Genomic DNA, 23508 nt, shown 5'->3' with positions numbered 1-23508 from the left:
GTGTCTCTGCCCCAAAAGACTGCTAACCTGTTGAGCAAAATGTGGGGTAGGTAGCCAGGCCAAGGCCCCCACTCTCATGCGCCGGCGAGAACTCAATCAGACACCAATCAGGCCCAATTACAATTGTGATTTCCAATAGGCTCGGGGACCTATCATCGAATGCAATGGCCAAAAACAATGGCCAATGCGACATGATATTCGAACTCCACCCACATAATTGGGGGGCTTTGAAAGGAGAGGACCATTGCTACATTGTATATTTGTACTGTTGCGACTGTATACATATATGTATGCGACTGTTTGCAACATAAACCTGTTCCTTGGCCCTGTTCATGTTCTTGCAGCACCAACTTGTCGAATAAAAGATCGCTTCGATTGCAGTTCCAGAACTTTTTCCCCCTCTCTGCCATTTGTTTAATAGAACTTATTGGTTCCCGGTTTCGGTCCGTCGTTTTGGGCCACTTTGGCCAGTAATGGTTTTATCCCTCTTTAAAGCATTTCTGGTTGGTCTGCGCCCGTCGCACCAGTCACAGTAAACAGCTGACGCCAGCCTTGACGCGCTATCATTTAAAAGCAAGAGGGAAACGAAATAGTTGGAAGTATCAACTGTAAGATACCTGGTAGTCGGGGAGGCCATATATAATTTGCTGTAAATTTTGCGAGTACGTAAAGAAAGATAAAGATTCTATTCCAAAGAAGGCATTTACATGCATCCAACTGAAATTGGTAGATTACTTCACTAATGTAAAGTTTTGAAAGTTACAAATACAGATACCAATGTGAACTTTATACACTAAGAGTTAAGTCGATTATAAATCAAAAGAATCAATGGAATGGGAAACACTTCCTCCATGACTGTCGCATATATTCCAACGAATACAACACACCCTTGTTCTGTGAAATTACCCAGTATAACAATCGCAGCTGTGACGGCAGCCAATAAGAGCCGCTATCCAACTATGTGAGGGCAACCACCATCTGCATGTCGCTGTGCGCCTGGTATTCGGTTTCTGCCATTCGACCAACACAAATTTTTCGAACTCCCGCATGCAGGCACTGGTCGACCAATAAACTGTATAAACCCACCAACCGAAGCGGCGACGAATAAAAGAAGCAGAAGCAGAAACCAGGCACAAACGCCCGCATCCATCCGCATCGCATCGCAATTGGAAACGTCACGTACGGGCGGGCGTCCCAGCGGCATGAATTTTCAGACTCACTGCCAAAGTGTGTGTGAATTTGTTTATCTGTGTGCCGTGTGCTGTGTATCCGTGAGTTTTGTGTTTTCATTTTCGTTTGGATTCGATAGAGCACGTCTCCTCCATCTGCGGGTTTATGTTGGCCTGGCTGAAATATCGGTAGTTTTGCTGGCCGCGTGACATCGCCATTGATTGGAATCGGTATCGATAAAGTACATGATATTGCACTCCCCGATCATCATTTTTTGGCCATTTGAATGTAAGACTGATCGAGTCAGGCATCTCTCGGATATCAATAAACGATTTATGGCGGAAAGCCATGGGAAACTCTTATTTTAAAGCATTTTCTTAAGAAACAGAAGCACGAGATTGAATAAACTGAAGCAATTGTGACTGCATTGTGTTGTGCATTCCTTGTGGTGATCGGAGTATTTTCCATTGTATTTAAACTACAGATGACTGTAATTTAGTAAGAATAAGCGAATGTTGTAATAGTTCTGATTATTTTGATAATCGCCCTATAGCTTAGTTTTCTATACGCTACTAAAAGTTATCTGGGTCACTCAATCTGAGTGACTTTCCTGCATTCTCTATTTGTTCAGACAAGTAAATATTTATTTGCATTATTCCGCATTTTTAGTCAGTTTCAAGGGAAATTACATAACCATAGCAGATATCTTATCGTAAGGCTGTAACGGAAAAAAAAACTTCAGAATACGATAAGTTCCATGGCATATGTATAACAAACTTAATACTTTTATAGCTTATAAGCACCTGCAATGATCCTTCTGTAATTTGAAAGGAGTTTTAATGCAATGCCGTATCGCATTATACACTGTCTTCTCTTTCTGTATATAAATTATTAGCTGTATAATATTACCCTGTATCTACGACTGTGCACTGTGATTTCTCTGTATACATTTCTTTGTTGTTTTCTACCTCTGTTGGAACTCATATTTGTCTCTGTCTGTTTGGCTAACCCTTACCCCATGCAAATGTTTATCGCTCGTCTGTTTTAATGCACGAGTGTATCGAATTTGTTGTTGTCTTCTCGATAGGGCCAAGGTCGTTCATCTATGCATTTCTGTTTGCCTGGCCGAAATATCGGTAGTTTTCTTGGCCTCGTGACTCCCACATCGAGTTTTGGTAAGAATCGGTATCGGTGACGTGAAGTGAAATGAACGATGATTCATGCAAGAGCTGTTTTGACTTATTTATTGTCTACATAAAGCTTAAAAAATCCTCCCACAACAGTATTATCAAACATACCAAGCATATTATAAATTTAGCTTCAAAAATATTTTCTTTTTTATTAATTTCGCTAAGTAAATTTCGATAATGGCAGACCGATAATAAGTGACATTCAAAATCGAGGTGATTGCAGAATTTAAAATGTAATAATCTCCACCATCCATTCCGAAACTTATCAAAACATGTTACTCCCAGGTTCCATCCAGCAATATATAATATATCTTCTAAATATTTCCCATAGAAATAAGTAAGCAACAGTCATACTCTACTTCCCACCATCTGTCAAATGCACATTACATTGTTTTCACCAAATATTTAAAAATCGCACCGATAAGAATCACAGAGGAACATCGTGGTGATTAAAGATATTTAAATATATGTACTTTGTACAAGAATACCCACATATCATAGAGCAATTAACTACTTAAATTCTTAGTACCGACGTTTATGCACTGCGTTTCTCAAATCGACAACATTTGCATAAAGTCATTTAGGTTTGACAATAACCACAACCGTACGAAGGTCTCCTTTCAAAACTGATTGCGAAGATACACGTAATTGAATGCTAGATAATCCACAACCTGCTTCCAAATAAAACACTAAAATGTATTTGCTAATTTCTTTATTTCCACATATCTTGTAATAAGTATTTTGTATAATTTATGCTCAGCTCTCCGTTTATCCCTTGCACTTTGGGTTGCATTTCTCATATGTCCACAGCTGCCACATGCAAAGTTATTGCAACTTGCCGGCAATTTATCGTAAAACTTACATTAATTATCTTTCAAATCTTAAATTCAATTGCTTTACTCTTACATTCGGTGTGTTTTGGTTTTGGGGAAATAGAAAACTATTTGCTTTTTGTGACGCCACCACCACCACCTACTCCAATCTCTCTGGCGGCGGCTATCATCAACCCGCAATTGAAATGTCTTTATGTCATATGTATGTATGTTTTAATATAGTATCCATATTGGCTATCAATATTTTGGCTGGTTGGATGAACGATCAATCGATGTATGTACGTAGTTTTATGGTATTTGAGTAGCTTTATATATGATCTCTGATGAACTGAAAGTTGCATTTTTTGTTCGTTATTGGTTCAGTGATTTGTTTTGTTTTGCATAAATAGACTTTGTATTTTTTAGTTCGTTCGCAAAAAGGGACGGTAAAAATTACAATAAAATCATTATTTTGAAATATGGATGCATTTTCTGTTTGTTTCTGGCTCGATACTAACTTTCATATGTATATAAATATATTTACAATTGGTTAGAGTTTGGTTTTTTTTTTCATAAATAATTTGTTCATAGGCAACTCCTGGGAGTTTTTATCTGTGAATGCATGAATGGACGTTGTGTGTGTGTGTGTGTGAGTGTGTTCAGTGTCGTTTGTGTACTTTAAATATAAATTCAATTTAATGGCTCGGTAATTTACACAATATACGATCTTGTATATATAAATTTCATGTAGAATCTCCACCTCTTCCGATTGACAACGAAAACGAAATATCGTGAACCCAAAAAGAAGCAACAAATTTGTAAGTTTCCATCTCTTGTAGGGTAGAGGGGACGGGGACGGGAACGGGGACTGCTACTAGATAATGTGCTCTGGTTGCTGGACACTACTTTCGTGTTTAATTAGCTACGATAATAATATTTATTTAAACTTTAACGCTTTGTATTGCTATTTTGTATGTTGGTTAAGCTGCTTGGTAATCACCATAGTTATTTATTTTGGGTGTGTTAAACCATATATCATATTAAGGCCATTAGAGCTTGTTGCTGCTGAAAGAATACATATATGACAAAAGGTTCGTCTAATGGTCTCATTGGGGGACGTGGCACAAGGAATTGTACATTTTCGTACAGCAACAAACACAAAAACTCATTCGAAATGAAAACAAATTCTTAACTACTTGCTGATAGTTGTATGTGTTTTTGATATTTTTTAATTGAATTAAATAATAATGCACAAATCATATGTTATTTCTGCAATTAATGCTAAGTGTGAACCACAAAAAAAACTACGTTTTTCTTCATTGCAAACAATAATTAATTTCCTACAACTCCATCATTTTGGCGAGGCCCCAGTGGCGCTCTATAAATACAAATAATCATCATCAGAATCGTCTTTGAGACTTTGTAGACTGTTTGCTACAGTGTTGGTACTACAATGGCTTCCAAACACCATCGATAATATACATTTCGGCGAGGAGGGAGGGTCTCCTCTTGTTCATGTTACGTACGTTTTTAGGGGTACGACTGTAAACCCTTGTGAAAATACTCTTGGTTATCGGGCAGGGCAGGCCAATTAATACATGATTCCACAATTGCCAATACCATTTCGTTTGTTCAACATCAACATTCTTTATCAAATTTTTTCGTTTTTACTTTTTCTTTTGTTTGCTTGCGCACAGCGTTGATAACAAAAATCAAATATTCAACGCGAAACTTAACAAAACTCAGATTGAAATCAAACTAGGACGCTATCGAATCGATATGGTACATTCGATTCGCATTTAGAAAAATACAATTCGTTACGTTACATCTTCTCGTGACCTCACACTCATCTTTCGTTTTCATTTTAATTAAATTAATTGGACGTTTAAGTAACTAACCGTTAATAACCATTTACTGCTTCCTGCTTCCTTTCGATCTTGTCTAACACAAAACTTTCATTCTAACTAAACTTTCAATAAATACAAATACAATAGAAACAAATATATAGTTATAGTAGTTAGATGGAGAATAGTTATAACTTCGTTCTCAATCTGCAATCTGCAGTTCATTTTTGTGTATTGCTGCAGGCTGCAGCCTGATCTCTTTATATATGATCTCTTTCTCTCTGAAGGAACTCCAACGAACTTACAACTTGAGCAAAGTATAAACTAAAGCCAAAAGTTTACGCTGCACGCTGATTTTATGTTAGAAGGGATTGGCATTACTGCTCGCTGGATTCCTGCTCGATGGACGTGTACTGAACGAGGATTTGCCGCGTGTGCCGCTCTGCGGTGGCATCGGACGACGAACATGACGCATTTCACTGTTTGGGGGAAAGGAAACGAAGAAAATTGGTTAGTTTGTGAGTAGATAGGAAATTGATAAGGCAGTTTTTTAACAATTCAAATTTTGATTGCGTGCAGCGGGATTTTCTTGGGATTAGGTGGATTCCAGCAGCGGGTTAGCAGGCAGGCAGGCGGCATACATGCAAAGCCTTTTGGTTGCAGTTTGCAAATGCTTACCGAATGCTGGAGTCTCAAAAATTGGGAGGGATACAAGGGAGAACATAAACTTTATGACAGTAACAGATGTGTGTAGGGGATTGATGGCTGACTTTTAGCGACCCAAATGCACCCACCGATCCATTTCCATCTCCTCCAGACGCTGGGTGAGGGCCAGCTTCTGCTGGACAGCCAGACGCAGCAGCTGATTGAGAGTCTTCTTCTCCTCCTCGGCAGCCTCCAGCTGGCGATTGAGATCATCCACCTGAGTGACATACTCCTCGCAGCGTGCAGCAAACATGGCACGCAGACCTAAGCAACAAAAAGCAATGATTAAATACGAAACGTACAGAAACCTATTGCTGGATAATTACTGGAGAAGGTGGCTGCATCTTCTTTGAGCAAACGGAGCTCGTTACGCAGCTTGGACATGGTGTCGCTGACAATGATCTTCTCGTTCTCGTACTTGGACTTGAGATTGGTGAGAGCCACCTCGGCGGTTTGTTTGTTTGACTTGAGCACATTGCGCAGGGTTCCGATTTGTTCGCGTTTCACCGACAGCAAACTCTTGAGCTTGACTATTTGCTCCTGCAACTCTTCCATTTCCTCGGTGTTGCCCTTTTCCACAGCTGTAATAGATGATAATCCCTATAAATTATGAATCTTTGATCATATTGAGAGGCCCACTCACCATCTCCACCTTCGGAGCGAACTTTGTGTTTGTTCAAATCGATGGTATGCTCCACAGCTGTCTTCAAATGCTTGATCTGATCGCTGACCGTGTCCACATACTTCTTGATCTCCACCGAATCAGCCAAACCCTGCAGATCCTCAACGATTTGAGGACGAGCAATGAAGACATCAGACTTGAACTGTGATTGGATGGCAGTAAGCGAATCGTTTTCAAAGCTACCATGAGAACAAAATACGATTTTAAGCAATTGTTAAATGATATTTGTGATCCCCATCTAACCTCATATCATCGCTCTTATGATCCAGTAGGACACGCGTGGGCGTCTCCCCATTGACAGTGCAGACCAGATGATAAAGCTGAGCCAGATCATCGCTGAGGGCCACCAGAGTGCTGCGCGCCGAGCCCAGGCTCTGGCCGGCATTCTGGGAGATGTGCGTAAGGGTCTGCACATCGCTCTGCAGATCCAGGGACTTTTGCTCGGTGGCCAGAAGCTTGTTCTTCAGATTGGTCACCTCATTGCGCAACGTGGTGGTGGCATCCGTGTAGTTCAGGCCCTTTTGAAGCTCGGAAATGTCAGTCTTGAGGCCATCGATCTCCTTGGCTGAGAGCGTGAACCAGTTCGCGTACTGCGAGATGATTGCCCGCAGCTGCTGCTGCAGTTCGTCCTTCTGGTCCTCGCCAGCCGTCTGGTCCTTGACATCGATCTGCTTTTTCAGCTGCACCAAAGCATCCACATGGGCGGCCAATAGTGCCAGGCGGGACATGAAGTTCTGCAACTCATTTTGCGACTTGTCCAGACTCGTTTGTGCCTCCCGCAGATTGGCCGTCAGATGGGTCTTCTCGTTCTCCATGCTCTCCAGCTGCTTTTCGAGCTTCTTCAGCTCGTTCAGATGGATTTCGGAGAAGAGATCGCATTTGGTGCCATCGGGAGACTTCAGTTCGGTGCTCAGGTCAGCCTCCAGGCGTTTCAGTGCTAGATTCTCCTCCTCGCCATCCGAATTCTGGCTGACATTGTCCTCCATATTGTTGCGTATGCTGTAGGCCAGATTGCTGATGTGATACATGGACTCGCGGTTCAAGTGGCCATCCAGCTCTTTCTTCAGCGCATACTTTGCCTCGCGTTCCCCCTATTGGAGAATGGTATTAAATTTGTATTTAAGGACACATTTAATCATTCAAATGCTGCACCTGCAATGCCTCCAGCGCCTCCTCCATTTGCTTTTCGGCAATCTTCTTGAGATTCGCCAGCTCATCGACCTGTTGATTCAGCAGCTCAACTTCCTCGGTGAGGCGACGAATCTCGTGTTTGGCACCTTCAAATTCCACCTAAGGGAGAACACAAATCGATTAGCTATTACATCTTTCTATCGCATAAATATCTGATGGACTCACCTGCGAGCTACGCAGATTGGAAACCTGCTTCTGCAGCGATATGTTCTCCTCCTCCAACTCCGAGTACTCGCTAAGCATACGCGTCTCGCGGAACTTTAGATCCTTCAGCTCGGACTTGAGACGGAGTCGCTCCGCCTCGTTGTCGCTCTTGTCCCGACCAAAGTCCGAGTTCTCCTGTAGCATTCGATCGCGCTCGTTCCGCACACGCTCCAGCTCATGGCGCAGCTGTTTCGTGTCGTTCTCCAGGTCAAAGATCTGCAGATTGAGCGAGGTTTCCCTGGCAGCGGACTCGTTGAGCAGTGCATCCTCCTGCTCGATGCCCGTCTTGTTGGTGACCTTCTGTGAGCTCTGGAACTTTGTGAGGGCCTGAAACGGATAACAACAGAACGGACAAACGAGATGAGCGAGGTGTCAGATGGGGCGGGGTAAAGACGTGGCTTATGGCACACCCCACCACACCACGGTAAGTAGTAATCATAAAAGTTTCCTTCCAGCAGCCCCAGCCATTGGATTTTTATTGCAGTCATTTGCATGTGTAAGTTACGTGGAGAATGGCTGCACGGATGGGTGTGGTTCGGTTGGGCTGGGCTGGGTTTGGTTGCTTCGAGGAGAGGCGTTTACCACTAGGGACCTTTGCTGTGGCTCACTCCCTCCCTTGCACTTGGTTTCGTTTTTCATTAAATTCCGTAGCACCAGTAGTCTTCAATCTCTTGGGTATGTAAGGATCGAGAGGGAACTGGTCGAAAGTGAAGGATAGTTGATTGTTGAGGTTCTTTTTTTATTTTAGTATAGAAAGAAAGGAGGTTTTTTCCAGGCGAATGATTTACAATATATTTCATTTAACATCGTTTCTCCACAATTCAAAGACACCCTTGTAGGAAAGAGTATATCCACATTTTCTGATTGAAAAATATTTCCTTAATCATCTTTGCTTATTTTTTTCTCTTCCCACTGCAGGGCATTGCAGGTCTCCCCAGAGGGGCAGATGCAGCAGCTAGCTCTTCCCTGGGATTCCCGGGACTCAGTCGTCGTCATTTATTGGATTTTCGTTAATTGCGAGCCTGGGCAGTGGCAGAGGCAGTGGCGGTAAGCGCATTAAAGTCGCTCGGAAGCACATAAAGGTTAATGGGGGCACACCCAGTACCCAGTACCCACCACCCAGTGCCCAGTACCCAGCACCCAGGACGACGAGAGCCATGGCCGTCTGTTTGGCCAACAAGGTAAATATGTACGAATATACGAGGAGTATACATAATGTTTATGGGGCCAGGCCAGGCTAAGCCAAGCCCTTAACTGGGCGCTGGAGACGCCACTGACTGTTGGCATGCGGCATGTCCATATGGTCAGGGAGTGGGTGGCCTGATTGGGTGTGTTCCTCCCGTGTTCGGGGGTGTATAATCCTTCTGGCGGCTTTAATTGAAATCTCAAACCCCGTCTGCCGTTCTGATGGTCTGCCAGTTTTCTATGGGCCCATTTCGAGTACGTGCTTCACAAGTTTCATCATCAAAACGCGGCCACAAATCATGAGTGGGACTTCTGCAGGCCGACCTCAGAGCCAGAGAGGAGGCCAGAAAGTGGGAACCACAGAGAAGCACCGCATTGCCCCACGGGGAGTGACCACGAAAAGGAAAGCGAGAATAGAGGAAACTGCATTAAGGACCAGTAACAAGTTTCGTTCGGGCTTTTCTTTTGGGTTCTCTTCTCTGCTCTGTCTCTCGTTTTAAATGCTGTGTAATTAGCAGGCGGCAGAGGCAAACAAGCGACGCCAGTCGTGTCTACCCTTAACCCGTTGATAAGCCGGGTCTCGCTGGCCCACTCTTTTCATTTCCCTTAGTTTTTACTATGGCCGTGTAATTATCGTTGACGGCTCTGTGGCGACGTCAACCAACGCCTTTCCTCTTGTTGTTTCTGCAATCTCAATTTGACAATCGCACACACCCACAATCGGCCGTCTCGCGGCCCTCTCTAGCCACTCGGGCGGCAGTCGGCTTTAAGCCAAGTGCATTTCGTTAATTAGTGTAATGTGAAGCGGAAGGAAGGGGGGTTGAGGGGGCGAAAGGGGCTGGGCCAACCTAAAAGAGAAAGCAAACAAAAGGCCAAGGCAAGAGTCGGATGGAATTTCAACTGCCTAAAAGCTGGCGCACGTTCGTTCATGCAACCGAATTGCAAGGCTCCTCTTAGGTTAAGAGGGGAAAGATACAGAGAAAAAGAGATGGCTAGAAGGGGAGGAGATGGGAGGATAGATGGCGGGGCAAGTGTGAGATAATCAACCAACAAAGACTCTGAAATGAGGGCGGATTTCAGAAGCATTTCATTCAAATGCAACCGAGTGTACTATCCATATAATAGAGATGCATATATCCTTATAGATATTCTTCGAGAAGGTGCATATCATAACATTCTTATAGATGGCACCTCTTATTTTTAGGAGTATTTTGTTCATTCTTAACGGCAGATGTTTGTACATCCAAACAGGAATTTCTATCCATGGTGAAAGATATATCAACTAATTGAGATCCATACATTATTCAACGAGAGCGTGATGGTACAAGGCATAAAGGGCGTGACATTGTGGAAGGTCAACACTCGCGGACAGTGCTCCAGGCAACAGGTGCAACATCCAGCATGACACTGTGCTCTTTTAAAACCTAATTGCTTTATTCTTGTGCAGATCGGGTAACGTGTACGAGTATAAAATCTAATAGAGATCTTTACTGTCTTCAACATGGAGACATTTTCCAGAGTGTCATCACGTTACGTGCTGTATAAGTAAACCTCTCACATAATCAACATTTACATACATCTCAGAGATAAGAGGCATGCAAAATATTGTAAGCAACGAATATAATTTTCAAGATTGTAAAATGGAATTCCATTAATTAACCGACGATCTCTATTCTATCTGTGACACAACAAATGTATGTTTTCAATCGATTTTTGGATACTTTAGGAGAGTCCTAATCGACCGCTATTTATTTATTGTAAATACTCAGGAGTATTTTACATATATTTTAGTTTAAATTTCGGAAATATTCCATTTCGGCACTCCATAAATGAATTCCCGTATCCTCCATTCGTTCTGCCATTCTTTATATTCCTACAAGTACCCCACATATTTCTCACAGTGCACCCTCACTATCCATGTAAAGTGACGCCATGTACCGGGCAACAGGCCACAAACAAATGGCGGCATAAACTTTATGCAAATTAGAAAAGATTTTTAATTAAGTCGAGCAAATATTAACACAGTTCAGAAGAGGCCAAACAGAGAGGCAGGCACTCCACATAGTATGGCGCCAGACCAGACACCGGGCCTATGCCCCCATCCTCGTATCTGATGGAACATTTCACAATGTATCTGCGGTTGGATTAGACGCAGCCAGATCCCGTTCAAGTGAACTGAGAGTGGGGAGGCAGGGACAGGAGGCAGTGGCTGCAACAGCTGTTGCCGTCATCTCTGTCTCTCCCTCTGACGCTCTCTATCTCTCTCTGGGTGGAATGATGTTGCAATGTTTGGTTTTCCACTGCCTCAGCTCCTCCTGGCCGCACAGGCACGAAAAATAGACCAGATTGCCCACATTATGACGGCGATGAGCAGAATTTTGGAGCGCACTTAGGTGGGAGCAGCAGGGTAAGGTCCGTACCGGCAATGGGCGACCATAACAATTTTCCTTCTCCTCTTCCTCTGCCTGCAATTCAACGGATACAGAGATACGGCTACGAGAACTGGATGAGGGTGGGTCTGTTATGGGTGGTTATGCTCCCCAATGTTGATAAAGTATGCCATGAATGACTGAACAGATTGTATATATTGTATATTCCATGGGGGCGACACCACGCCCATCTCGTTAACCGACGACTGAGGCGGCAACGGCCGCTTCACTCTCGTGGAACGCACCAGAGTAAATTTAAATCTGGTAACAGCCCAGGAATACAGCACAAATAGCTGTCAACAATAAACTGTTTTCTACACAGGGAAAGTACGGGTGAAAACACTCTCCACATATCTTAAATGTTGCACACACTTAATCCATCAGAAATCTATATTCCATCTATCTAAAAACTATTTTCAAATGATCGTCCGTCCATTCTTCTTTCCTCTATATTCCATTTATCTTGAAAGTATTTTCAGTTCATCTTCCATTTATCTTTACACTATCTTTAAGTAATCTAGATGGAAGATCAAACAATCTTTTAAACGTCTTTAATATGTATAAATATATTCCAAGCATGAACCTTTAGAGCTTTCTAGCGAAAGATTTTCCCTCAGTGTACCGTTTGTTATGGTCTCTGGCATAGTCTCTAACCCCAACAAATGCACAAACAAAGAGAGAGAGAGATCCACACACACTCTGGATAAAGAGAGAGAGAGAGAGAGAGAGAGAGAGAGAGAGAGAGAGAGAGAGAGAGAGAGAGAGAGAGAGAGAGAGAGAGCGGACTGACGCACATTTGTAGCCATGTCAATGCACGGGCATGACACTCTCTGAATTTAAAATGCCGCCGAAAAGAAGAAAAAAGAAAACCCACAACAAAGAATAAAATAAAATGACAAAAGAAAACGGTGACCAGAAAAGCGAGAAAACTGCGAGAGAAAATAATGTGTGTTTTTTTCACACTCTTCCTCACTCCTGTTAGATCTCACTATAAAACGTACATCTCAAAATTTCGCCTCACCCCCTTCCGCCCACACAAAGGACGAAAATCTGTGGCATCCACAATATTAAAGATACGAGAAAACTAAAAACGCACAATCATAGAGAATGACCGTATCTATGAGATTGATGAATCTGGATCATATCGGATCATTTGCATAGCCAAAAGGAATAAATTAATTTGGCTAAGCAGCGCCCGACGACATGTTCAGACACGTTTTATATCTCTCCCGCACGCACACATTGTCGCTCAATGTAGCTATACTGACTATGTATCGGGTATAAATGTAGAGTTGCGGTCGCCGCCGCAACTCACAACGTTCCCCCTCGTTTTTCATGTTCCGTAAGCAAATACGCTCAACAACTATTCAACAGTTCTACGTAAAGAAACGGCATTCAACTCTTTTGTGTGAGTGTCCATCTATTTACATATTTGCGACAATTAAAAGAGCATACAGCTGGTATGTACATATGTATGTATGCTTAAATTTAAATAAACCCAGTGGAGACTCGTGAGAATTGATTGAAACAGGTGCAAGGCCACATTTTAGGGGAGTTGCCAGTAAACAATTATAATGAAATGGGTTCTCATGAGATGAGACTATGATAAGTTAGTATTTTTAGTAAATGCACATTTTTTGATGAACTTTCATTTTCCAAGGCAGCGAGCAATCGAGTTCCCAGACAACTCAAATGTACGTAGCACATGCTCATATGTACATACAATATATGTTCGGGCTCTTCATTTGAGCGAGAAACAAACGACTCGACTCATATCGCTCAACTTGAAGGAATCGTATGCCTCTTCTATACGAGTGTCTGACTCAGTTAGTGCAATTGTGTTCTACCCCATTCGTTCCCATATTCACTCTGTATATATTAATGAAAGCAATATAGGAATCTACATATGTGTGCCTGCATGTACACATGTGTTGGTGTCTGGTGGCAGTCGTCTCATGTGCCACATATGTTTCCTCCATAACCACAGAAATTCTGGACGCACTTCTAAGATTATTTTTCTGAGCACAATCAGTTTTTGTTTGTGTGGAGTCAAGGCGTATAGAGATAATTTCAGATCGCGTAGGAACTGGGCTCTGGACAGAAGCGGAAGAACTTGACAGGGAAATTGCAGTTGGGATTCGGCTGGATTTAGCTATAGTTTCTGTAGAGGTTGAAACATCTTAGAATGGTGGGTAATGCGAGAACAAAAGTTCATTGAGGGATCAATCAATCCGCTCAGCTGATAACAAATGGTTGATCATCTTTCGTTCAATGATGATGTGTACCAATAGGAAGTTGAGTCAGAAAATGTATGTGTATAAAAAATGTACCCACAGGAAATGCAAACTAAGGTGATCGTGCTCTCCCTGATCTGTCTGTGCTCCGGCCAAGCAGCCAAGATTCTTGTGCTCTTCCCACATGCCAGCGAGAGTCATTTTGCGGTGATGCGCACTCTGGTCACGGAGCTGGCCAGCCGGGAACACAATGTGAGTATTCTATGGGCGAAAGAACGATTATAAGTCATTTGAAATCTCCAACAGGTTACGGTATACACTGGGCACGGTCTGGGAGAGCGCTTGGAGAACGTGTCGGAGACGATTATTCCCGAATATCCATTCTGGAGCAACTGTGAGTAAGCGTCGAGAGAGAACTACGAGAACCATAAGTCTCAGTGCGTTTCTTCTTTCCATGAGCAGTGCAAAAGCATGCAGCACCCAAAGGTAATCTGGCCGATCTGGGAAGATTGTCAATTCCAACTCTTCGCAAGTCCCTGGCTGTCGTCGGAGCCAACGCCTTGGACCACTTCCTCAGCCAAAAGCCCCTGCAGAAGCTGCTGCAGCAGCCCCCATTGGACTTCGACTTCGACGTGATAATTTTGGACTATTTTTACACGGAGGCACTACTGGCTCTGGGCCAATTCCACCAGAAGCCTATCGTTGGCATCGTGAGCACGGACTTTGGCAACTACATGGAGGCAGTACAGGAGTCCATGGTGCCAGCGGCATGCTCCCCCATTGACTTTGAGCATTATGTTCCTTCGCTGGGATTCTCGGCGAGATTGGGAAACATCCGGGAGTGCATCTCGCGCAGGAAGCAGTTCGCAAAGGATCACTTCGGGGCACAGGAACAGCTCATCTCTAAGCACTTTAAAGTGAAATCAACTGTGCCAGAGCTGCAGGCGAATCAGCTTTCTCTGCTCTTGGTCAACAGCCACGTGCCCCTGATGACGCCTCGTCCGAGTCTGCAGCACATTGTGCCCGCCGGTGGCCTTCACATTCGTGGTCCGCGGGAGCTGCCATGGAATATTAAGAGGTTTCTGGAGGAAGCCCGTGCCGGAGCCATATACTTGCAGCTGGGAAACGAACAGCCATGCGGCGAGCTGCCCAAGTTGAAGTTGGAAGCGCTCTTAGGGTTCTTTGACTCCCGCAAGGAAAGGTTCATTTGGTCCTGCCACGACGTGAAGACTTTGGACGGTCTACCCAAGAACGTGATGATCCAGCATGCGGTGCCGCAGATCGACATCTTAGCCCATCCCCGGGTCAACGCCTTCATTATGAACGGAGATCTGCTCAGTCTGCAGGAGGCAATCGTTAGAAATGTGCCAACTCTGGGGCTGCCAATATTCCAGAACGAGCGGCAAAACATGGAGCTGGCAGTGAGACTGGGTGTTGGCCTGAAGCTGGAGCGAGAGAATGTCACGATTGCGTCCCTGTCCTGGGCGGTAGACAGGCTACTGCTGGAGCCGCAGTATCAAATTACGATTCGGGCTGTATCGCTCGAGTTTCGGGACAGACCTCTGGGCGCCCTGGCCAGCGCTATGTTCTGGGTGAACTATGTGGCCAGACACAAGGGGGGGGCTGCGATCAGAACCCGAGGTGTTGGCATCTCTTCGAATCAGTTGCATCTTTTCGACCTGTTTTTGTTCTACTTTGGAGTGGCGTTATTTTTTGTTGGCCTGCTGGTGGGTCTGTGCCTTGTGGCCATATTTGTTTGGCAAAAGAAAATTTCTACCAAGAACACCAAATTAAATTAGTTTGAAATACAGTGTATTGAATGCCATTTAATTGTGGTTTTATTTAAATTACGTCAATTTTAAAAGGTATAGGGTATAGAAACTTAGCTCTTTCAAATTTTTCTTCCCTGCATCATCGGCTACCGCCGCTCCATCATGAGCCAGTAACTCCTCGTCGAATCGCTTCAGCATCGAGACTTGTAAGTCAATCAGTATATAATTGTGGACATATTCTAAAATATGTACATATATCTTCCTTCACAGGGGACTTACATATGTATGCACCCTACGCTTTGCCACAAACCGAGCCGTATCCGATTTCCGCCCGCCAGCATTACCGAGGCGTCTTCGTGACAGACCCAGTCTTATTCCACCCACATAGAATCGTATCCCCGCAGGACAAAAGTGTGTGTGTGTGTGTGCGGAAACTGTGGCATAAAAGAACTCAAATTACGCCCTCAACGAAATGGGAATCCGTGAGATTTGCCAACTGCGAGGGCAAGTGGAAAGTGGCATACCCTCTAAAGTGCCAGGACGCGAAGGGAGTAATCCTGTTGAGCTTAAGCATACCTGGGGGTGTTCTAACGTGTCCCTACAAGTGGAATTTCAAATTCCTGTCTTATATTGAATATTCTACGAGTCCTAACGAATATTTATTTGGAAAAGTAACTAAAGCTCAAGTCAAAGCTAAAGTTACACTTTACATTTTTTACGGCTGCAGGAACTCTTAAACTCTTAGAAAGAGAACTGGAACTTCCGCAACCTAAACAAACCCGGAGAAAAAGTGCGCTCTCAAGAAAAACGCAGGAAATGTGAAATGGAACACAGCGAGGGGCGGACTGCCACAGATCCTTGAAAGAGCGGAACCACATAAACCGAAATAATAATAAATATTCCGAGTGCAGCAGCGTCCTCTTCCGCCTCCTTTTGCAGGCCAGCTTCACAGTAATATCTATTCTGGCAATGTGTGTTGCATAATGCAGCGAATGCGGGAATCCTCGCTCCCATTTAACAGCCAATAGTCATGGCGCGTTGCATCCATCTGGTTGCACATTTGCACAGTGTTTCGAAAGCGATGTGGAGATGATTGCCATGCAAATGTCATCTGGCAGGCATCCAGCAACGGAATGGCGGAATGGCACCACTCGAGGTCAAATTAGGAGACAGAACCCTAACGGGGATGCGCCAAAAAGTATACGCAAATAAATGGCACAGTTATTATGCAGGAAAACCAATCTAGGGCTCAGCCCGAATCCCCATTCAGGATTCAGAGATATCTTTCTTGCACAGCCACCTCCAGGAGGCAGGACTATATCTCTTGGCCAGACCCACAAGCAGAGAGATTTCCATCTCTCAAACGAGCCCCATCCTGGGCGACAGCTCTCGCCCAGACGCCCTCCAGGACTTGCGACTACAAAAGTTCAATTGTCACAACAGTTGTCCTGTGTGCGCCCCAGCATCCTTGCTGAGATTTTGCTCATCATCGTCACAAGTTCTGTGTACTTTACATTTTCATTGCTTGCAATTCATTGCAACGGCCTCTGGGGAAATGGTAGGGGGGCGGAGCTGTCTGGCTGTGGGGGCTTGGCGGGAAATACAACACTTTTTTCCTACTCATTTCCTTTTGCCACTGCGGCTCCTGCCACTGCCACTGCCACTGCCACTGCCACTGCCAGTGCTGCCACTGATGCCAATGCAGCTGTCTGACTGCGACGGAAACATGTTTTGTCAGTGCTCAAGCGCCACATTTAACCCCTTGCAACCCATGGCCTCCCCTTTTGTGTGGCATCCACTTGCAGTTGCGGCTCTTCCTCTTATTGTTGTTGCTGTTGCCAGTTTGATTGCCGTAGAATTGCAATTTGCGCCAAAAGAACAGAACATCAGTGTCAAATCATTATAATTCTCTCCCTTTTTTTCGTTGTCTGCTCTTAATCCTGCTCCTGCTGCAGATCCTGGTCCTGGTCCTTTTCCTACTCCTACTTCTACTTCTGCTTTTGTGGCTTTCATGTTGCTGTTGCATTTCTAATTGTAATTGTCTGCCCAGGATTTCGCTTGGTTGAGCATTTGGCAAGGATTCGCAGGGCCATGCCATATATTAATGAAGCTTAAGCTTAAGGTTATTCAAGCACCACTGCTGGGGGGATTATATTTATGGGACTGATTGGGATTTGATTTGGAAATTGTTTATGCGGAGAGAGCCATTAATTAGGATACCAATTCGAAGTCCCTAATAGGGAAGTTGAATTCGTGAATTTTCCCAATTTAAAAAAAGTGTAATTACGGCTGTTATAGAGTAGCACTTAGTAGAAGATGATTTTAATGATCTCTGAAGTTCATCTCCGGTAAATCCGTGGATACATGGCATTAGATCTATGTGAAAGATCTAAATTTTATTACAGAGAATGTGCAATATATCCAGATATATTCAGTACAACAGCAAAGTGGCTTCGTTTAACTAATCGATGCACATATAGTTCACATAAACATGTATATGTGAATTTAATTTTCTCTATAAGCTAACGTAAAAATTCCATTTCGAAAATTCACTTAAATTCTTTCATTTCCACCTTTTGTCACTTTTTCAACATTCCACACGACATTCCTTTGCTTTGGAAAATTCCACACGAAACCACGACAAATAATAGCATTAATTATTAAATTTGTATTAAAAACTTTTCGGTTTCGACCACGGACCAAAAAGTAGCAAAGTTAACACAGCAGGCCCCGCGACAGGAACAGAACCCACAGAACTACGGCGGAATGTCCTCGGTGTGGGCCATAAATTATGGCCATCACACACACAGCGCCCGGACAGCACCGAACAGGACAGGAAATTCATGTACGGGGTGGATGGGAGGAGTGCTGCGTCCATCGTTCGCTTTATGGCCCTTGTTTCGGAGCCCATTTTAATTGCCACAGTTACAAACGTCCAAACAACATCGTGTGTGTCCCTCTCCCTCCGCCCGCGCGTTGGGCTAACTCTGATTCCCTCTGAACTGAATAAATTGCCAAATGGGCAACTGGCTCTGTGGCTGACAGGTTTTCCTGCCCAAATATTTGTTCAGTGGGTGCAGTGGTTGTGGCCAATTTGCAGTAACCCCGAGACCTAATCGAAACTCTCATTGCATTAAAACCCATTCAATGGGAAAATTTTCACCTCCGGGCCAAGTCTCATGCTAAATTTTCGATTATACGAAATTAATTTTAGTAAGCTAATTTCACGCCCCGGGCACAGGTCTCTGGAGCCACAGTAGGGCGGAAACTTTCCATTCCGTGCCGTACCGTACCATTCCCCTCTGATTTGTGTCATTTCACGGTGAGGTCGCCCACGGCTGATATCTTGATTACAAGTGGAAATATGTTCCCCCCCTTCTGATGCGCCACAGTCTCAGCCCCAGCCACAGCCCCAGCCTCAGCCCCTGAGTTGCAGTTAGCGAAAAATGCCCGCAGTGACGTTGTCGTCGACGTTGCGAAAATTATTATACTCTTTCGGATTATTTTCGTTTTAATGAGAGGTTTGTAATGCATAGAACGAAATATATTTCATTCCATTTATATGAGACGGTGTTTTTCTTATACTAGAAAAAATTCCTGAAAAATACCAGTAAAATACTACATGGAAAACAATATATTCAAATGATTTTTGAAATTCAAGTAGATGAAAAGTGAACTTTCACTGGTCGTCCAAATGAAAGGGTATGTTTAAGTCGTTGCGCATCCATTTAGCTTTTTGACATTTTTTAATTTTAAGCATCTGTTAAAATGTGTGAGTGGGAGAGAGTGTGAATGTGTTTGTATAACTGTGTGCATGAGAGGATGAAAGAGGTAGGCGGCATTCAGGGGGTTTTCCCCTCGCACTCGTTTTTTTGTGTTCTCGGAAAAGTTCAGTTGAGTTCAAATCCAACAAGCTGGAAACTATCAAGGGGGGCACAAGTACAAACTACAATTAATTGGCATTGGCAGGCTTTTTGTTATTTTCCTGAATATGCAGGTGTAGACGTCCCCTGGGGGAGTGTTACCCCAGATCTTTGAACTTTGCATAATTGAAAAGTTAATCCTGCAGTTATGTACGATATAATTAAAGCCAGAAACAGTGTAGGGGTATTCATATTTTGTGTTATAATTTAATTAAAAAACTTTAGGGCGCCACTTTATTTTCATGACTGTGCAATTTCAATACAAAATGTATCATTCCTGGCACTATATGCTTGATTGCGATGCTGAAAATTATCATAATGTGCATATTCTGAACTATCTATGATTCGTATGTGTTGCTAATGTGGTTTGAGTTAGCGAAGCTCTTGGTTTACATGCAAAAGTCACTTGATTTTCCGTTCCATTGAAAAAAATTCGAAATTATCGCATAACTAGCATTATTAGCCATTCTTTATCTCTCCCTGATAGTCAGTCTCCTCAAAAATCGTTTGCTTAAGCAACCGCTTTAATTATCTACAAAAAAAAAAAAAAAAAAGTAGACTCCAAAAAGGCAAGCAAAAAAGGGAATAGGGAAATGATAATAGAAGGCAGAATGATTATTGTTCCCCCATTTGATTTTTGCAGACGAAGGGACAAAACTTTGCCTGTCGTCTGGCTATGCCCGGTTCCTGTCGTTTCCATCCAGCCGCCTAGGGCTCCAAACGGTAGGAATGCCAGCGGAAATGCCAAGCGGTAGCGACGACTAATTGGCAGAGAGTTTATCCATACTGAATGGCATGAGTTGAGCGGGGTAAAGCGAGGGAATACAGCGCTAAACGTAGGTGCAAAATGAAACGGCAAAAATAGATTGACCGTGCAAAAACAAGTGAACTGATATAATGGAGGTATTCTTCACAATGTTTTTGATTTTCTTTTTACAGTAACTTACATTTTGCAAGTATTTAGTTTATGAAATGAATTATGCAGAAAACCGATACTGATTTCAATTACAACTAATCGATTTATTCCCTATCCCTTATGTTTATTGAATTTTCCAATTAACCGCGATTAGAAGAGAGAGAGAGAGCGATACAGATCGAGAGTTAGAACGCGTAAGGGAGACGAGTGCGGCGTTCACTGAATCGGTTAAGAGTACCGCAAGCCCAGTTTTGAAAAGCAGCACGTGACCATATGGTCATGGACGTCGGACTCGGTTCGATCGGCGATTATTTCAGCTAGACCTGGCAGACAAGCCAACAGAGAGCGCTGCAAAAGACAAAAGCGAGACTGAGGAGAGAGACTGGCCAACAGGTGAGCGAGTTAATTTGCCAGCAAGACAAATTGAAGGCGATTGTGAAAAAGCTTTGCTTTGTGTCTGTGTGCGTGCTAAATAGTTGGGTGAGCAAGATAGCAGACAAGCGGCGGCAAATGCTTGGAAACAGATCAGAATGCTTTTTGCAGTGGACACCGGCTAAAGAAGACCCCGGCATTATGTATAACGAAGATGTTACGAGAACATTAAATAGTCTGATAAGAACTTAGCCGGAAGGAGATCCGAAATGTAATTTCTTCTGAACAATGAATTTTAAAGAAGAGTAAAGACTTTAGCTTTTTTCTAAAAACACCTCAATTAAAACACATTTCTCATATCGATATTTCACTGTATTAATTGAGTATTCATTTTCTCCTCGACTCTGTTGTACAACTAATCGATGTCCCACTCTGTATTCACCCATTTCCCGACCACCTCTTGCCTCTTACCTCTTGCGTGATGTCCAGCTCATGCCGTGTGTTATCGTATAGCGTTTCCAGCTCCTCGCACTTCTGCTCCAGCGCCGACTTCTCCTCCAGCAGGGACAAGCCATATTGCGCCGACTGTGCGCTGGCGGAGGAGACCTGGTCAAGCTCCCGGGTCAGACGCTCCACTTCCATGCGCAGCTCCTCGAGGGATTGGCTCCCCTCCGTTTGGCTGGGACTGGACATGGCTGGTGGGCAAGGGGGTGCTGCTTCTGGAGGGGGGAATGTGGCTGGATCGGACGGTAAATGCAGCCCGAAGGCGTGGCAGCGGCTCCTCCTGTCTCTCTCCTGTTGCTTGGGCGGAATCGTAGATTTCTTGTTCTCCCTCTATTTTAGTTTTTGGAGGGAAATCAATAAAAGTTGTTCCTTTCTCTTTGTTTATACCGAACGTGGAGTGCGGGGGGTTGTGGGAGCGCTGCTGGAGCTTCTGCTGCTTCCCGTTCACGCACACACAAATGCAAAATGTGGGGAGGCGTACATAACTCCACACACACACACACACACTGTGATGTTCTCAGCTCTGCGCTGCGCTTGTGTGTGCGTGTGCGTTTTACCTTTTCTCTTTTGTGCTGGTCTTCAGTGGAGTGGAATGAAAATTGGAATTTCTGTTCAATTCAATTTTTTATCCACAAACCGAAATGTGTTTGTCTTTGCACTTGTCGCACTTAAAACAACAATTATATTCCAGGCGCGTGTTGCACACTCGCCCACACCCACACAAAAGCAGTTAGCAGCGCAGCAGCGCAGGAAGTTATTTCAATTAACCAAAAACGGCAGAGCACAGTTTTGTCGCCAACATGACATCACACGATTTCCACTTTCATTTTAGTACAAATCTGTGCCCATATCTTTTATTTTGTGGCCTGCAGCCAGAGTGGCGCTTCGTTTACGATTTACGCACAAGTTCGATAGAGACGGATGAATTACGAGCAATATAGAAGGCGTAATTTGTCCGAAAAATCCAAAAACAAAAAACTTTTACCGCAATCACGTCCAGTGCAGTGTGACCGCGGATTTATAAATAAAATATACCGTGCGACCCTCCGAAAAATATACCGACATATACCGTCTCACTTAAAAAATATACCGTAAATATACTGACGAATTCAAGTTCTATTTTACATATTCCTCGTTTTTGATCTTCCGTGGAATATTCTCAGCTATATAGCACATTTAGCCATACCCACATAGTTTTATACGATTCATGAATAATTTGTCTACTTAACTGGTTTATTGTTAATACTTGCTTTTATTGCATTTTGCGTAAAAAAGGGTTTTAGCAAAAATGGTCAAACAAAAAAAGGTTTTAGCGAAATAGGTCAAACCAAAAATGCGAAAGAGGATAGTCGTTCATATTGTTCAATTGGTATATTCCCTTGAATAATTCTGGCTAACTACAACCTTAAGTTTTGCCCACGTAATTTAAGGCCATTGATTAATCAATTTTCTACTTAACTGGCTAGTTCTTAGTACTTGCTTTTATTGTATTTTAACAAAAACAAGGCATAAACAAAATAGCTCAACAAAAAAACAGTCACAATGCTGCTGGTAGTTGAAGACATGATGCGTGTATAGGCATTTTTATACCCTATTTCGTTAATTTTATATGAAGATAAAACGTAATTTATAATGACCTTTTCTCCAATTGATATGTTTTAGACATATTCATGAATATTACTAGTATCTTGTATATATATCTGATACTTATTCTTGGTCTCTGTAAGAAGAAAATAAGGCGCAAAATATCGTTGAAATAGCTTTGAAACAGAGACTGACTAGATTCTGCGTATATTGGAGCTTGAGATGACCAACATTGTGTCAAGCCTATAACATTCATTTCCCCCAGGGTATGCAGAATGGCGCTCGATTTCTCGGCACATGAGTCTGGCCCATACAAATTGAATGTTGCCAGCAGCATAATACGTAAGAAAACGTAGGTGAGTATGGTACGTAGGGACATTGTTGAGCTGAAAAGGGACATGGTGGCGAGGAAAAATCTCTCCAAAAAGAGAGGATATCCCATCACAAAATAGAGAGCAAGTCCCAAAAAAAAGAGATCAAGACCCACCAAACTTGAGCGCGAAATATAAATTTGTTAAAAGTGAATGCGCGACAAGGATTTAAATGCAATCCACTGGGATAAATTATGCACGTAAGGACGCTTTGGGAGCGAAAAACCTGCGAATGGAAGTTTTTGGTTTTGGCTCGTGTCCCAATAATTTCTCCCATAAATTGTCATATCATTTTTTTTGTCATGATTTCAGCATTCGCCTTTCTATTATATATTTTATCAAAATCCAGACTGAGTCTCTGTTGTATCTTTACCATAAAAGTACCACAGTCTTATATAAATATATAAATTCCAAGCAAAT

The 23508-nt window shown here is 43.2% G+C and overlaps 2 protein-coding genes and 1 long non-coding RNA gene across 4 annotated transcripts; 2 read left to right on the top strand and 1 right to left on the bottom strand.

The window, feature by feature from the left end:
• Positions 1 to 4365: 4365 nt before the first annotated feature.
• Positions 4366 to 22153, bottom strand: LOC108162962 (protein bicaudal D). Of its 2 annotated transcripts, none has more exons than XM_017297960.2 (8): positions 21101 to 22153; positions 7760 to 8125; positions 7556 to 7693; positions 6647 to 7494; positions 6365 to 6582; positions 6048 to 6302; positions 5811 to 5985; positions 4366 to 5495 (listed from the first exon to the last, which is right to left on the bottom strand). In XM_017297960.2, exons 1-8 carry the CDS (start codon positions 21320 to 21322, stop codon positions 5378 to 5380), a joined length of 2340 nt encoding a protein of 779 aa, XP_017153449.1. In that variant the 5' UTR covers positions 21323 to 22153; the 3' UTR covers positions 4366 to 5377. The 2 variants fall into 2 exon arrangements, 1 of the variants encoding a protein (XP_017153449.1); XR_001775615.2 differs by having other exon boundaries at positions 5403 to 5495; positions 5695 to 5985.
• LOC108162963 (UDP-glucuronosyltransferase) lies at positions 13435 to 15476 on the top strand. The gene is made up of 4 exons (XM_017297962.2): positions 13435 to 13600; positions 13749 to 13898; positions 13953 to 14040; positions 14109 to 15476. The coding sequence occupies exons 1-4, from the start codon at positions 13598 to 13600 to the stop codon at positions 15443 to 15445; spliced, it is 1578 nt and encodes a 525-aa protein (XP_017153451.1). The 5' UTR covers positions 13435 to 13597; the 3' UTR covers positions 15446 to 15476.
• Positions 19939 to 20992, top strand: LOC117188645. Its single transcript, XR_004472774.1, has 2 exons — positions 19939 to 20244; positions 20412 to 20992. It is a non-coding gene; the product is annotated as an uncharacterized LOC117188645 (long non-coding RNA).
• Positions 22154 to 23508: the final 1355 nt, after the last annotated feature.

Source organism: Drosophila miranda, chromosome 4 (genome assembly GCF_003369915.1).
Source record: "Drosophila miranda strain MSH22 chromosome 4, D.miranda_PacBio2.1, whole genome shotgun sequence".
Taxonomy (NCBI): domain Eukaryota; kingdom Metazoa; phylum Arthropoda; class Insecta; order Diptera; family Drosophilidae; genus Drosophila; species Drosophila miranda.
Note: the sequence above shows the minus strand (reverse complement) of the source record. Positions and strands in the feature narration are given on the sequence as shown.

What these genes read in the sequence shown, in the direction of transcription:
- LOC108162963 (XM_017297962.2), top strand. An exon ending in TGGCCAGCCGGGAACACAAT is followed by an intron (nt 13,899 to 13,952) that starts GTGAGTATTCTA and finishes AATCTCCAACAG; the next exon opens with GTTACGGTATACACTGGGCA. An exon ending in ATATCCATTCTGGAGCAACT is followed by an intron (nt 14,041 to 14,108) that starts GTGAGTAAGCGT and finishes TTCCATGAGCAG; the next exon opens with TGCAAAAGCATGCAGCACCC.
- LOC108162962 (XM_017297960.2), bottom strand. Translation starts at nt 21,322, where the DNA reads ATGTCCAGTCCCAGCCAAACGGAGGGGAGCCAATCCCTCGAGGAGCTG. An exon ending in TCGCTCCGAAGGTGGAGATG is followed by an intron (nt 6,303 to 6,364) that starts GTGAGTGGGCCT and finishes CATCTATTACAG; the next exon opens with CTGTGGAAAAGGGCAACACC. An exon ending in GAGGAGATGGAAATGGATCG is followed by an intron (nt 5,496 to 5,810) that starts GTGGGTGCATTT and finishes TCCCCCAAACAG; the next exon opens with TGAAATGCGTCATGTTCGTC.